General features: G+C 39.6%; 1 protein-coding gene across 6 annotated transcripts in view; it reads left to right on the forward strand.

The window, feature by feature from the left end:
- The window catches only part of C7H18orf54 (chromosome 7 C18orf54 homolog), a 60152-nt gene extending 46210 nt beyond the window's left edge, over positions 1-13942 (forward strand). For all 6 annotated transcript variants that reach the window (XR_011542053.1, XR_011542052.1, XM_070627612.1 and 3 more), the window contains 6 exons: positions 2517-2747; positions 4867-5020; positions 6559-6668; positions 7247-7360; positions 8650-8796; positions 11694-13942. Coding sequence is in view for 4 of the 6 variants with exons in the window: in XM_070627612.1 (XP_070483713.1) it covers positions 2517-2747; positions 4867-5020; positions 6559-6668; positions 7247-7360; positions 8650-8796; positions 11694-11828 (891 nt within the window). In the remaining 2 variants the exon portion in view is untranslated. The remainder of the gene's footprint in view (positions 1-2516; positions 2748-4866; positions 5021-6558; positions 6669-7246; positions 7361-8649; positions 8797-11693) is intronic.
- The last annotated feature ends 1881 nt before the right edge of the window (positions 13943-15823 follow it).

A 15823-nucleotide genomic window follows, 5' to 3' on the forward strand; every position in this document is an offset into this window, starting at 1 on the left:
CTAAGTGATAGACAACATCCAGGCTGTGGCTATGTATTCAATTCGATTAGTTAGCAGTGCCTCGAAGCATTAACCTGTTTGTTTTAATTATTCTTGGCATCGCCTTGAACTTCTTTCTTCAGTACGAAATCATTTTTCATACACGGTTGTTAAAATAAGATCACTCTTCCATCCTTTGAACCGAGGCTAAAACTGGCAGCTCTGATCTGATGATCAAAGAGATGGCAGCTTTCCTCTAAGGGAAAAGGCAGCGATCCGAATAACAACCAGTTTGCTCATGTTCAGCCTGGTGTTCCTAAGATCAGGCCGATGCGATGCTCTTTTGTGGTTCAGATTTTTCAGAATTTTCTGGAAGTCAGGTGAAAGAGAGAGAGAGAGCTGGAGGTGAAATGAGTGTACTTCATTGAATTTCAAGTAATTCGTTAATTCTAAAAAGTATTTGTTGGTTGCCTTCTGTATTAGACACTGGGGAAGCAGTAGTGGCTAAGCTTTCATAGAGCTTTCTGGTTTGGTCTTACCCTGGTGAGAGGTGAGGTCTTATCCTTATCTTGTTAAAGATCAGTCAATTTTAGGTGACATATTTTCAGTTGTTGTTAATAAAACTCCTTTTTTATACTGGACAACTCATTTATTTTAGAATTTACAATAGGAAGACAGATTAGCATTTCTCTATATGAGACCAAACCCTTCTTATTTCTCATGAGAGAACAGAGGCTCAGAAAGATTAAGTGATTTTTCTAAAGATTAACTGTAGTTGTTGGGTGGACTGAGACAAAGTCCATGTTTTCTGACTTCTTTTCTACGTATTCAAAATATGTAAAAGAGAATAATCTCCAACACATCAGTTTTCATGGCCCTGGCTGAATAATGGCAAAGTGGTAGGAGGAAGGAAAGGCAATTAAGTGGACTTTCTTGGAGAGGGGCTTCTAAAAACAAGCTGTAAGCTAGAGAAATTAGTCTGGAACGTGTCGTGTTCTAGTAGATGACAGGCCTGGGGTCCAGCTCAGCCTCGGGAGGTTGTTCTGTAAGTCCAGAGAGAGTTTATAGTCTGAGCTTCTAAATGTGTGCTTGGATATTCTCTAGATCCCAGGAAAATGTCAGGACAGCTCACTCTCACAATGAGGGTAAGGAACCAAGCAGTAGGATGTGAAGGAAGTTCCTCCAGTGCACACTCAGCCGTGGAGATTGCTTTTGTGTCTGAGTGTCTTCATGAAAGCCTTGGAAAGAGTGGCCCTGAGAGGCCAGGGCAGCTGGGATGGCCAGTGTGCATGGCCCTGCAGTGAGTGTCCCACTGGGCACTGTGCTGTCTCTGCTCTGTGTCTGGAGTAGTTGGTGCCCTGGTGTGAAGAGACACACATCCCTGCTGTTCCCTGCATGTGAGCTGCAGAGAGCTCTTTAGAGGCTCCCCTTTCCCCTGCAGCTTTACTACCTGTCTGGATCCAAGTGTAGTTCTCAAAGACTTCTTTTTCATCTGCCTTTGCTGATGCTCCACCGTGTGACCATGAGTTTCTGGTAAAACAGAAGTAATGATACCTTCTCTACCTTCCTCACAGGATACTACTAAGGAAGAGATGAGAGAATGAGGGAAAGGATACAGTTCTGTCTAAGCAGAATCAAAGGATGGGGCAGGATGGGTTAAAAGCGTAGATTTCCCCCAGGTCCCTGGCGACCACCATTCTACTCTCTGCTTCTAGATAATTTGACCAGATAATGTGACTAGGCAATTTGACTAGATAATTAAGTTTTAGAGATCTTCTGTGTAACATTGTGCCTATAATTAACAATACTTTATTGTACACTTAAAAATTTGTTAAGAGGGTAGATATATTAAGTGTTCTTACCACAATTTAAAATAATATGTAGACTTTGGAGCGTGACTGCTTAGGTCCAAATCCCCACTTTGCCACTGATTAGCTGAGTAACCTTGGGGAAATGATATATTCTCTCTGGATTCAGTTTCTCCTCTGTAAAATGAGAAAAATAATAGTACTTGCTTCCTAGGGTTGATGCAAGGAATAATTGAGTTAAATCAAGTAAAGTGTTTAGAAGCATTCCTAGACACAAAGTAAAAGCACTAATTTATTCAAATTATATGCAGACTTTTTCTTATCTAGAAAATACTTATGCATCTGTGTGCATACACACACAAAGATGCACAAAGATGCACGTTTCTGCAACCACCTGTGAACACACACATGTGCCTGCAGTCTTTTCAAACTCTGGAGCATGAACTTAGAACTCTAAATTCTCAGTGCAGTAATATTGCCCCCAAGGGGGCAAAAACTGGTTCTTGAGGGGCAACAAACTCTTACTCTTTTAATGTATAAAGCATACATATACATAAGGACATAAGCAGTATGTGTATACAGATCTATAGTACATCTGTAGTGTTAAAATTTCATAAGGTAGAGATTAGAAAAAAAGTCTACAATGCTACTTTAGAAGGAGATAATGAGAAAAGGATGAGAAACATTGCTCTAAGGTGATGGCGGATGTGCTTTTCTGTTGATGTTTAGGGATCAGCGTGGATTGGAGTGGTTGATGATGGTGGTGTGGTTACCACGTACAATGTCACAGCTGGCCAAGTGATCTTCTTCCCTAAAAATACACTGCACTGGATAAAGAATGTGGGAAATGAAGACTGCTTTTTCTTACTCTTCTTTTCCACACACGATGAACTTCAGACCCTGGATGTTGATGATGTATTTTTTTCTACACCTGAGGACATTGCTTCCAGGTCACTTAAGGTCTGTACCACTGCTGAAAACAAATCCCGCCATGAGGGTATGCGCTACATAGGCACAAAGAGAGCATGTGTGTTTGTGTTTCTAGGGCAGCAGTCAACAGGGTGACAGTTGGGTAATGGACTCAAGAACATTTCTTGTGTTTCTACTAAAGACTTAAAACTTGTTGAAATGGAATTGCTTTTTATTTCCCTTTATGAAGGACTTCTATGGGAAACTGTAATGAATTGGTAGAAAGCTTCTGATATAGTTCATAAAAATTACTATAATTTACATCTCTGAAAAGCCATAAGCTCATCTAGGGAGAAGTTTGCTACAGGTAATGTAATTGTGTTTTCCCAATCTAATGCAGACAGTCCCACAGTTTTCCTGCAGGATAGCTACCTTTGATCTCTCTAAATAGTTATGGTATCGCTGGAGGGACTGCTGATCATTCTGGGTCTCTAGAGTCAGATGTGGATGCTGACAGTGCAAATGGGTGATCAGAAGAATTGGTGATGGCCCACGAGTGGCAACTGGAAGGGGTTCTGTGGCATATTTAGCAATCTATCTAGTATGGTTTTGAGATTTGTCTTGCAGCTGATCCTGGTTTAATGTTATAGAGAGGAGTTTATATTGACCATAAAAGACTAACACATTTAAAATGAAAATGCATTGAAAACGTCAAGGATTTTCATAATTATCACAAGTCTTAGGCTAACCAAGTTCAGCTTTTTTTTTTTTAGGAAGATTAGCCCTGAGCTAACTGCCGCCAATCCTCCTCTTTTTTCTGAGAAAGACTGGCCCTGAGCTAACATCCGTGCCCATCTTCCTCTACTTTATATGTGGGACGCCTACCACAGCATGGCGTGCCACGTGGTGCCATGTCTGCACCCGGGATCCAAACCGGTGAAGCTCGGGACGCTGAAGCGGAATGTGCGCACTTAACCACTGCGCCACGGGGCCGACGCCAGCTTTTTTTGTTTATTGAGGTCATAATAGTTTGTAACATTGTGAAATTTCAGTTGTACATTATTATTTGTCAGTACCATATAAATGTTCCCCTTGACCCCTTGTGCCCACCACCCAATCCTTTTCCCCTTTGGTAACCACTAAACTGTTCTCTTTGTCCATGTGTTAGTTTATCTTCCACATATAAGTGAAATCATACACTGTTTGTCTTTCTCTGTCTGGCTTATTTCGCATAACATAATACCCTCAAGGTCCATCCATGTTGTTGTGAATGGAATGATTTTGTCTTTTTTTTATGGCTGAGTAGTACTTCATTGTAGATATATACCACATTTTCTTTATCCAGTCATCAGTCGATGGGCACTTGGGTTACTTCCATGTCTTGGCTATAGTGAATAATGCTGCAGTGAACATAGGGGTGCATAAGTCTCTTTGAATTGTTGATTTCAAGTTCTTTGGATAGATACCCAGTAGTGGGATAGCCGAGTCATATGGTATTTCTATTTTTTATCTTTTGAAAAATCTCCATACTGTTTTCCATAGTGGCTGCACCAGTTTGCATTCCCACCAGCAGTGTATGAGGGTTCCCTTTTCTCCACATCCTCTCCAACATTTGCTATTTTTTGTCTTGGTGATTACTGCCATTCCAACAGGTGTAAGGTGATATCTTAGTGTAGTTTTGATTTGCATTTCCCTGATGATTAGCGATGTTGAACATATTTTCATGTGCCTATTGGTTATCTGTATATCTTCTTTGGAAAAATGTCTGTTCATATCCTCTGCTCATTTTTTGATCGGGTTGTTTGTTTTTTTGTTGTTCAGTTGTGTGAGTTCTTTATGTATTTTGGAGATTAACCCCTTATCGGATAAATGATTTGTAAATATCTTCTCCCATTGGTGGGTTGTCTTTTTGTTTTGTTCCTAGTTTCCTTTGCCTTCCAGAAGCTCTTTAGTCTGATGAAGTCCCACTTGTTGATTTTTTCTTTTGTTTCCCACGTCCAAGTAGACATGGTAATCAAAAAGATCCTTCTAAGAAGGTCAGCTCTTTTGACTGGGCCGCTGAAAACCACGCTGGTGCCGATGCTACCCTGTCCTCAGCTACCCACCCTTCTATTGCTAAAATTTGTAGAATGTTTCACAAATATCTTAGATGGTTTCTTATGTCTTTCAGCCTGAAGGTGGAATTAATTTCATTAGAACATTCCATAAGCAAGAAGAGGATCAGGCCGTCAACCTTCCTCCCCACCTGGCAGAACTGGTTATGAATGCTAGTTATGCACAGTCTCCAGACAGCCTTGTGTGGAGATACTTTTATGACCTTAAAGGTGCAGTATGTTATTTTGTGGAGCCTTTTTATTTAAGTATTTATATATGTGATTATGTAGGTATATTGGATTGAGAGAGAATGTGTTTTTTTTTACGGTGAGTCACAGTCAAGAGAAGTTTGAAAAAACACATTTCTCAATAGAGTGGGAAATATGAGAAAAGCCCTGGAAGCAAAAGAGAATGTGGGAAAATATTTGAAAGTATGAGGGGTGTGTGCTGGGGCTGGGGGTGCCGCAGGAGAAGAGCAGAGGTCCAATCATGCAGGTTGTGGAAGCTGTGCTAGTGGGTTTCCACTTTAGCTTGATGGAAAAGGGAAGAAGTTAAGATGTCTTATATAGGAGAGTGACACAATTAGGTTTTTAGTTTATTATTTATTTTTTTGTTTGAGGTATAATTGATGTATTAGTTTCAAGTATACAATATAATGATTCAATATTTGTATATATTGCAAAGTGATCATCACAAGTCTAGTTAACATCTTCACCATACACAGTTACACAATTTTTTTTTCTTGTGATGAAAACTGGTAAAATCTGCTCTCTTAGCAACTTTGAAATATGCATACAGTATTATTAACTATAGTCACCATGCTGTACATTACATCCCCATGTCTTATTTATTTTATAACTAGAAGTTTGTACCTTTTGATCCCCTTCACCCATTTTACCCACCCCCTGCCTCTGGGGGAACCAATCTGTTCTCTGTATCTATGAGCTTGGTGTGTCTTTTTTTTGATGCTGTATGTAACTGAGGTCACGTGGTATTTGTCTTTCTGTGTCTGACTTATTTCACTTAGCATAATGCCCTCAATGTCCATCCATGTTGTAACAAATGGCAAGATTTCATTCTTTTTTATGGCCAAATAATATTCCATTATATGTATATATACCAACATTTTCTTTATCCATTCTTCCACCAATGGACACTTAGGTTGTTTCCATATCTTGGCTATTGTAAATAATGCTGCAATGAATGTGGGGTTGCAGATATCTTTCCAAGTTAGTGTTAGCTTTGTTTTTTGAAGTGATGACCCAATCCATCTGAATCGTGGAGAATAGACTGAAAGAGGCCAGATGAGAGGCAGGAAGATGAGTTGGGGGCTCTTACAGTCCCTCAAGTAGGGGATGATGGTGGCCTGCACTATGACAGTTGTGAAGGGAAAGGATTGTTCAAAGGGAAGAGAATTTAAAGAGGTAGGACCGACAGGACTTAGTTGCCTGACTTAAGGGATGAGATTGGTTTTTAGGATGAGTCTCAAGTTTTCTAGCCAGATCCCCTGAGTTAAACAGTCTGTCTCAAAGAGGTCGCTCTCTATTAGAAATTTCAGGAGATCTTGGAAGGTAGGATAGTATCTGACACTATCAGGTCAATATCTGGGGGCACCTAGGATCTGGTGTTAGCAATTCCCACCATGGAAACTTTCTGTGACTATAGAAGAGCTACGTACTTTACTGGGACTACATTTGGCTCTCTTTTTGTGGTACCATTTTGAAGTATTTTTATCTTATTTTGTTTTTTAAACTTTCATCTGACTCAGGTTCAAAAGAATATCGATTTCCAGGAGGAATAATACAACGAGCGCAATATTGGAGAAATGGAAGTGAACTAAGCAACAATGAAAAAATTTTTAGTGAATTCCTGAATCAGGTAATTGAGAAAAATGTTTTGATGATCATTAAGATGCATGAAATATGAAATTTAGATTGGATTCAGTCTTCTTTTGAACAAAAGGAAAAGGAAAGATCTAATCAAGCACAGTTTATTTGATCAATGTAAACTTAATTGAAGTTTCAGTGTGGATTTGGGAATTTAACTTGTTGGCATGGATAGTAACATGAGAGAAAAGACTGAATGCTTGTGAGATTTCTCTTTTCATTTGTTTTAAATGCTTAAATGACTATATTGCATCATGAGTAAGAGCACAGCTTTGGCGTCAAATTGCCAGATTCAAATCCCAGTTCTGCCTCTTAGTTGTGTGACTGTAGGTAAATCAACCAACGTAGATTTTAATTTTATCACCTTTAAAATAAGGAGGATAATACTACCAACCTTATAAGATTGTTATAAGGAATAAGTGATATAATAAGTGTAGAAGACATAAAAAAATTGCATGTTTTTAGTGAGGGTTGCATAAGTATTAGTTATTATGATTATATGAATTGTTAAGTTGCTGAGTAGGATGTTGGCTAAATAACTGGATTTCATTTTTCTTTTTCTTTTTCAAGCATCAAAATGCACTCGCTTTGAGTACACTCAGAATTTATAACAACGGATTACGACAGCCACACTTTCATTTTAATGCAAATGAAATGGGATATGTAATAAGTGGATGTGCAAAGGTAATTTCTTTGTGAACAGTTTTTTGACCTTTCCTTTTTAGTACAGAAAGAAGCAAATGGGAAGTATTTCTGTGTTTTGGTCAGTTGTTAGTAATGTAAAAGGACTCGATACTCAGGGCTTTCTGGGCACAGTTTCCACAGAGGGTACCACGCAGGCCCTGCTAGATTGCTTCCAAGTGTGATCTGAGTGTGAGAAGAGGCTAAGAACATTTCAGAAGTGATAAAGAAGTTATCGTTTGTGGTGGAGGGTCTGGAACACCTGCTTAGGTTTTCAGTTTTGCCTTTCCAGTAATGCAAGGGTTGAATGTGCTGCCCTCGGGGAACAGGAAATCACTGTTTGCCTCTCAGTGTACTGTGAGTGGAGGTGGCTGGGGAGGTGTGGAGCATCAGGAGGGGGCCCATATATCCCCATGTATCCAGGATCCTCCTGACGTATACTTGTCGTGTTGGTGAAATTATTAACAGCGCCCTCTTTGCTCTTCAGGGAGTCCTGGTTTGGTTGATCGATGATGTGGTAACCAAAAGAAAAGCCAAACTGAGTACCATGTTACTGCAGTGATTTGACCATAGTTCTTTTGGACTTTCTAGGGCTCTCTGGGGAAATCTACAATGGTATAATGGTAAAATGGGCTTCTCTACCTTGTAGCCGTCTCAATCTTGACAGAAGGAACCAAACCAGACTGAAATTCACTTCTTATGTCATCCATAGCAAAAGTTTTGTTTTATGTTTTTAGAGGTGAAGGCTTCAATAAATTGGAAAAGGGCATTGTAATCTTCCACAAATTATATTTCAAGGATCAGGTTTTATTTTCGGTGTGCTCGTGTGCTTGCATCTGCGTACACATTTAGTCTCTAACCCTTTTAAGGAAGATTGTTAGGATGCTGCTCTCCCAGAAGGCTGAATTTCCCCAAGCAAATAAAAAGGAGGGCATGGGGGTTGTAAAACACTAAAATTTAAATCCTCTGCCTAATTAGGGAGTGTAATTTATAAGCTTTAGTTAGAAAATGGTGACTGATGCTCTGTTTGCGTCATGTTCTGCAGTATTAGACTCACTAATGCGTTTCGAGGAACATTCACTTAAAGAGAGTATCTGTTGGTTTGTGTGGGGCTGTGTCTCAGACTCAGGAGATTTTGTGGGAAGGACGGCCTCTGTCTTCTGCTGTTTACCCGCAGAAGTCCCTGTATAACCACGTGCTTTTATTCATCTGTTCTTCACTATTACTACTTATCCTTGATGAATATTTGATTTTATTTGCTTAACTTCAAAATACTTTTTTTCCCTCCTTAGGTGGGCATTATTAATACTCAGGGTACCATAGAGTTTGACATTCACATTGGAGATGTGGTATTTTTCCCCACTGGAACCCAGCATTACATTAAGAGCACATGTGATGAGGATTTACTTTTCATTCTTGCCTTCAGCACTGGAGACCAGGTGAGAATAAGCCAGCTTAAGAGAGATGCTGAGTGCCAATGATGTGCAGAATACTCTGCTATGCAATGTGTCTGGACGTCGGGGGGCCTCAGTAAATGTGTGCTGAGTGAATGAATAAATGAATGAACTGGCTGAACCAGTGTGTGAAAAGAAGGAGAATCACATAATCTTTTCATTTGGTTATAAAGGGATCGAATATGTTACATTTCTTCTTAATTCCCCCAGTTCTGAACCAACTGAGAAAAAAGACCAAGAATAGTATATAGAGATCCATGAAATCATTTTCATTACTAATAAAGCAGATATTAGAGAATGTGATTAGTATCTGTGGGCAGGTGGGTTTCCTATATTGATCCCCAGAATTGGGTAGGACTCCCTGTGTTGAGGCAGGCCCTTGTACACTTAATGGCATAAAGAAATAGAGCATGCACTTTGAAGACTTGCCATTTCCTAAACAGAGAGTGAGGAAAGTGAAGTGAGCATGCCTAGTTTGTTCTTCAGAATTCACTCTGGGGGCCTAGGAGTGGGGTAGGAGAAATGGAATTTCTTCTATATGGAAAGAAACTTTAGGAGTAGAGAAGTAGAATTCCTTTCTTTCACTCAGCCAGGGTTCCTTAATTCGGAGCAATAATGGGATTGAGGAATAGAGATACACAGTGGAATTTAGATTTTTAAAAATCCTTAGGACTAGGTTCCCTTCTGCGACTGTGTGAGAATTATATTCTAACAGTCTGACTGGGAACCCTGGAGCAAGTCAAGGAACAGACAGACATTTCTCGTGCCTGTGGTTCTACCTTCAAGGAGACCCAACAAGATCTCCAGGGGAGAGCACAGCATGAATTCGGCAGTATCAGCAACAGGACCTATGCCCAGAGGTGGGTTCAGTCCTGCTCGGTGATGCTCATTTCCCAAGATAACACCTACTTTCTTTGCGGGAGAGTGGAAAATTCCAGCATCTGCTTCCCTGGTTCTCCAAATCTTTCTGGGGGTACCTGGGATGAGGTTTGTGGAGAGCTTTGTGAGAAAGAGGTGGAGTCGAAAGCTAGCTGTAGACTTAGTTGGGGGTGGGGGAAGAAAGATTCCAGGGTTCCCCACTTTTGGGTCTCAAAAATAGGTGGATCTCATTGCTACTGCCACCCCCTTGGTCATGATTCTCTATAGCTCTTATAAAAACAAGTCAGAAAACAAAATCAAATCAAATATAAATAGGAAAAGAAGGAAAAAAACCTCATATTATAAATAGAAAGTTAGAGTTTAAAAAGTTAAGAATAAGAAAAGAACTTTAAAAGTGAGTAGAGTAAAAATGTTACTTAAGTGTAAAAATAGTCCAAAGGTAAAAAGTTAAGAATTAAAATAAATATGGGAGATAAAATAAATAAGATATAATGTGACATGAAAGGCTAATACCAACAAAATTAAAAAATTTGAAAGGATAAAAATGACAATTGAAAACCACATTAAATATAAGCCCAAAATTAAAGAATATAAATCTTTAAAAAAGAGAATAGAAATAGAGAGTTTTTTAATGAAAAGAAACAATTTAAGGGAGTGATTCATAATAGGAAAGAAAGAAATGAGTCAGAATTTGGGTAGGAGGAATTTTTTGACCTCTTCCCCCACCTTCTGGAATATCTGATCTGCACCTTGAGGAAGGATAGTCCCCTGCTACCCCATCCTAGTGGGTAATGGAAATGTTTCTGGTGGCGATGTGTTTTGCATAAGGAGTATGAAGGGAAAGAGGAGGGAGGGAGAAGGGAGAGAGAGGTGGGGGGTTGGGGGAGGTTACCCAGAGAGAAACAGAAAATGAGAGACAGAGACACAGAGAGAGACATACATGCCCAGAGACACACAGAGATAGGTACAAAGAGAGACACTCAGAGAGAAAAAGACATGCACAGAAATAGAGACAGAGAGCGAGAGAGAGAGATCTACAGAGTATACAAACAGAGAGAGAGAAACAACACAGAGACACACAAACAGAAGGAGACAGGCAGATGTACACACAAAGTGTATGGGACAGAGACCCACAGAGAGACAGACACACAGAAGGAGAGACACACAGACACATACATACCCACCCCTGGACAGACCTATACACAGAGGGGCACGGAAAGACAGACACATACACGTACACACACACGGAGACAGACGGACATAGAGACAAACACATACAGACAAGAAAGAGAGATTCGGAGACGGATAAGCACAGAGACACAGACATAGACACTGATAGACACAAAGAAACAGTGAGAGAGACACAGAGACACACACACACAGGTGTACACATGCAAAAATTAAGAGAGGCTGACTGAGAAAGAGAGGTAGTGTCAGAGAGAGAAGGAGAGAGAGACAGAGGGAGAGAAAGACAGTGATAGAGAAAGGGGACAAGGACAAACAGTGAGTCAGACCCAGCTGACTAGACAACCAGGCCAGACAGGCAGAGATTATCGAACCAGCGGAGAGAGGCCAGTCTCTGGCTGTGGAGCACAAGGACCACTAACTTGGCAGCAATGTTTGGCCCACCCTGTGCCTCTGGGCATGGCACTCTCAGAAGCCCTTCTGTCACTAGTCCCCGCTCACAGGAAGAGAGAGGGTTCTGCTCCCTCCTCAAAAAGAACTACCTCCTGGTATGATAGAGGTCCCTTTTGAGGAAAACTTCGGATGCCTCAGCACCTCTGGTTATCAATCAGATTTGCCTTATTTTCAGAGTTGGAAAAGTGAGGTCCCCACAGCAAGGGAAGACTGGCACACAACATGACATTTGCAGGAATTCATTTCTGTGTAAAGTTGCACAGCCAAGTGCCCCGCAGTCTTTCAGGTGCCTTGATGGCTATAAGATCTTTGCAGGAACTGGGTGGTTTGGTGCTGATACATCTTCTTTTGGTTTCCACTGTCAGTTGCAAACCCTTGACATGGATGATTATCTGCAAGCCACGGCAGACCATATCCTGGCCCAGCTTTTCTTCAAGAAGCAAAGTGAATTTAAGAAGATCCCCAAATTCAAGGAGGACCAGGCAATCAACCTGCCTTAGATTCGTTGATGAGTTCATGTCTATTCTTCCTTCTTCATTTGTTACTGGTTTTGAAGGAGGATCACTTGGCTAATGAGCCTGGAGCTCTCCCCAGAGTGGAAGTGAGAAAGCAGGTGCAAAGCAGCTCCATGGGCTTATTTAGCTGATAGTAATTATGGGCAGTTCATGCTAAGGGAACATTTCAGTTTATAGTCATGCATCGCTCGACAATGGAGATACGTTCTGAGAAATGTCTTTAGGAGATTTCATCATTGTGTGAACATCATAGAGTGTACTTACACGAACCTAGATGGTATAGCCTGCTACACACCTAGGCTATATGGTACTAATATTATGGAATCACTGTCATATATGTGGTCCATCGTTGACCAAAATGTCATTATGCGGCGCATGACTGTATTCTGTGTAGATTAGTAGATTTATGGAGGAAACTCAATGACTTAATATATTTGTATGGATTTTAGTATATGTGTATATATTTGTTTATTTTCCTTTTCTTACTTCAAATTTATTATTTCAAATGAAAATCCATTCTTCTTATGTGCATCAGTAAAACTTAGCACCATGCATGTACTTTTGTTATTCATCGCTGTGAGAGGAAGTGAGGTGGTCAGCCTCTGAATGTACATATTGAGGCACTGGAACCCCGTTACATCAAACCTTGTCTGGAGAGTTTAGTTTGGAACCCTAGCCTGGCAATTCCCAACCCTTTCATTGGCATGGAGATAATTTTTATAGTGCCAAAATTTTCAAGGACTTACTTTTACGAGTAGTTTTATACTTATTGCGTATTAGCTGAGAATATACTTAATGATATAGTAACTATGAATTCAATACCGTCTTTGAATGTATTTGGATTTCATTAATCACATCAATTATTTACACTTGAGGAATAGTCATCCCTATATTTGAGAAATGTATGGTTTATTTAGTCTATTGGCAAGGCTCGTTGTGTATGTGAATTCGAGGACAGCGTATCATTGCTTGGAAGCTAATCAGGGACTCGTGGTGCCCAAATTGGGAGTCACTGTCTTAAAAGAAAGAATTTTGTATTTATTTAAGTAGAAAAGAATTTGTTCACATTGAATCTGTGCCTGATTTTTGTTTGCAGTTTATTTTAACAGATGTTTGGTACACCTGCCTTATGCTTGAGTACCAGCATCAGTTCGGGGGTATCCTGTATAAAATTCTAAAGTCAGTATGGCTGGGTTTTAATACTTTCATCCACCACACCATCCCTTTTCAATTATTCCCCTGACACCTAATGGGATTTTTAGATGTCTTAGGATGTTTGTTCTTAGGCTACAAAGAATCTGTATGTTCTCTCTCTCACTTGCTCTCTGTCTGTCTGGATAGCTAGCCCTGTTGAATACAAGTGCAGAATACAGTGAGAATCAGTAATGGCGCACTTTTAGCATGGGGAAGTACCCACTCACATAATGTACATCGTCAGATTATAAAAGGCCTGTTATCCCTTGGAACCAACTTACTGTGTATTTCCTTATTGCCCTTTTCTGGGAGAGCCAGCCAGGATCAGAGCTTGGTAGCCATGGAGTGTTGTGGTGGCGGTGGCGTTTCGAAGAGATTTTATAGGGAATCTATAAACCAGGGGATGGTGTTCCAGAGGAGCATGGTTAAGAAGATGCAGGGAACAGCACAGGACGATGGGTATATGGAAGAAGGATGTCCAGATAAGGGAAGATAGTCGTAAAAGGTAAATGGCAATGAGTATAGACAGATTTTGTTTTAATTTTGGAATTTTTTGTATAATATAGACCAGTTCATAATCCATTTTCTTGTATCAGGAAGTATTGTATCAGATTACTATGTGATCATTTAATGAAGATTTTGTGAATTTTTGTATATTACTTTGTCATTGTAATTTTAGATGAACTCTCTTCTTATGGTTTTGTATATTTGAAGTGTTATTGGATTCCCTTGGGTATCCTTGAAATACATCATCACCTAAAGAAAATATGTTATGATACTGGAACTTTCTGGGTTCCTTGATAATAATATACTTGAAGCCTGACTTAGGTTTTCAATCTACTATGTATTTAAAGAATAAAAATCTTAAAAATAAAAATAAACTCATGCAGATGATTCAGTTGGAATATTGTTGGTATGTTACTTTATGGGGGGATATGTTCTTAATTTTCACTTGATTGTTCTAATTTCTATCCTTTTTCCCTCCTTGGGATGCTGATTTTTAGTTTTAAGACCATTTTATTCTTTAGGGTAACTTTATCCATTAGCACTCAAGTACTTTTAGGCTTTTTGGTGTAGCTACTTTATTCATTACCAAATCAATAGATTGAAGAGTGAATTGCTCAATCAGACTGATTATTTGGCATCATTCAGGCAAAAGCCAGACATTTGATTGAAAACCTCCTTTAAAGCTGAATTCACTGTAACCATTTTATACACTCAGTCTATAATGCAGCCACATTTAATTCATTTGAAATAGTATGAATTGTACATAAAATGTTCTTAAGTGTCAAGAAAAATCTTTGAAAAGAATGTTCTCTTTAACAGCAGTTTTGAAGAACTGAATGGAATGAATTACTCTGAATAGAGGAACTGCAGGTTAGGTAAACACCACTAAATGTTCCTTATTTCTTCTGAACAGTGGAAGGTGGTTATAGCTCGTTCCTTTGTTCATACGCTAATCCTTTCCTATTGAAGAGTAATCAGGCTGCTTTTCATCACCCAAATCATTTAGGAAAAGGAAAACAGTTACTGTTACTATATAACTTGATTCCCAAAGACTGTAATTTCTCAACAGTTGAAAATGATTCAACAGTATAATATTATTGCTTTAAAAAACTAAAAAAAGAAAGCAAAAAAAAAAAAAGCCACAGCAATTTTGTTCTATAATTAGAAGTTACAAGTGGTGTCTCCTTCACACTCTGCACTCACCATAGCTCTATGAAACTGGTGTGTTCACTTTGGATCACTGTTCCGTTGAAAACAATAGGAAGATACTGGCGAGCCCAGAAAAGAATAGTGATGGCTGACAAGATGGGAAGATGTTTTCTTCATTGTACTTAAGTTGGAATTGTTTGGAAAAAAGAGGTTAAGGGATGACTTAGAATCATGAAATTATAGAGCTGATAAAGACCACAAACCATTTGGTCTTGTAGCAGAGGAAGAACTATTCCTCCACCCTCTAGATCCTTCCAGCTGGTCTAAGAATTAAACTGGCATGAGATGGAATAACAGGAGAAAATCAAAGTTTAAGAACATGTATGTGTGAGAGAAACTCAGGAAATCTGAGTAACTCACCAAAATGGTGGAGGCTGCCACCTTAAATATCATCTTCGGCTAAAGACAAAGGTTGATGTTGGGGTTAGTGGTTTGGGACCTCAAAGGGGAGGAAGGCAATTTACATGGAGGAGGAAAAGCAAATGTTTGGTAAACAAGTGTTGACCATGCCTTGCAAAGACAATGAGAGAAGGAGAGACCTTTGCTTAAAAAGCCCTTGTTAGTTTCCTCCCTGTCTATCACATCCAGTTTATATTATACTATAGTTATTTTATGGTATTAACTCCTTCCTGGAACAGGCCTTCTATCTTAAGTTCTTTTAGGCAGTCAGGGGGAAGGTCAAAGTTTCTTTCAGAGTCTTTTGTTCTTAAAAATAATCAAGCCAAAGAGACACATTTTAGAGTGGCAAATTCTGATCCCCCCCAGTCTCATCACTTTAATTTACAGAAATGGAAACTGAGACCTGAGAAGGGTACTCTGCCCAGAATGCAAGTAAGATATTCAAGACCAAAGTCTAGCACTTTTGGGATGCCCCCTGTCATTAGCGTGTTTTTGATTACTGTCTTCAAGTGTTTGAAGGATTTTTCCACATGAAGTAGATGTCTCTACTAGAAAATGCACCATCTTCAAGTGGGAGGGGTGGCTTCTATTACCTGCAAACATAGCACCCCTGTGCCAGCACTGCTTCTCCTTTGCTGTGCCTCCCACACTCCAGATGCCCAGGTCTCTGC

Source organism: Equus przewalskii, chromosome 7 (genome assembly GCF_037783145.1).
Source record: "Equus przewalskii isolate Varuska chromosome 7, EquPr2, whole genome shotgun sequence".
In the NCBI taxonomy this organism is placed as follows: domain Eukaryota; kingdom Metazoa; phylum Chordata; class Mammalia; order Perissodactyla; family Equidae; genus Equus; species Equus przewalskii.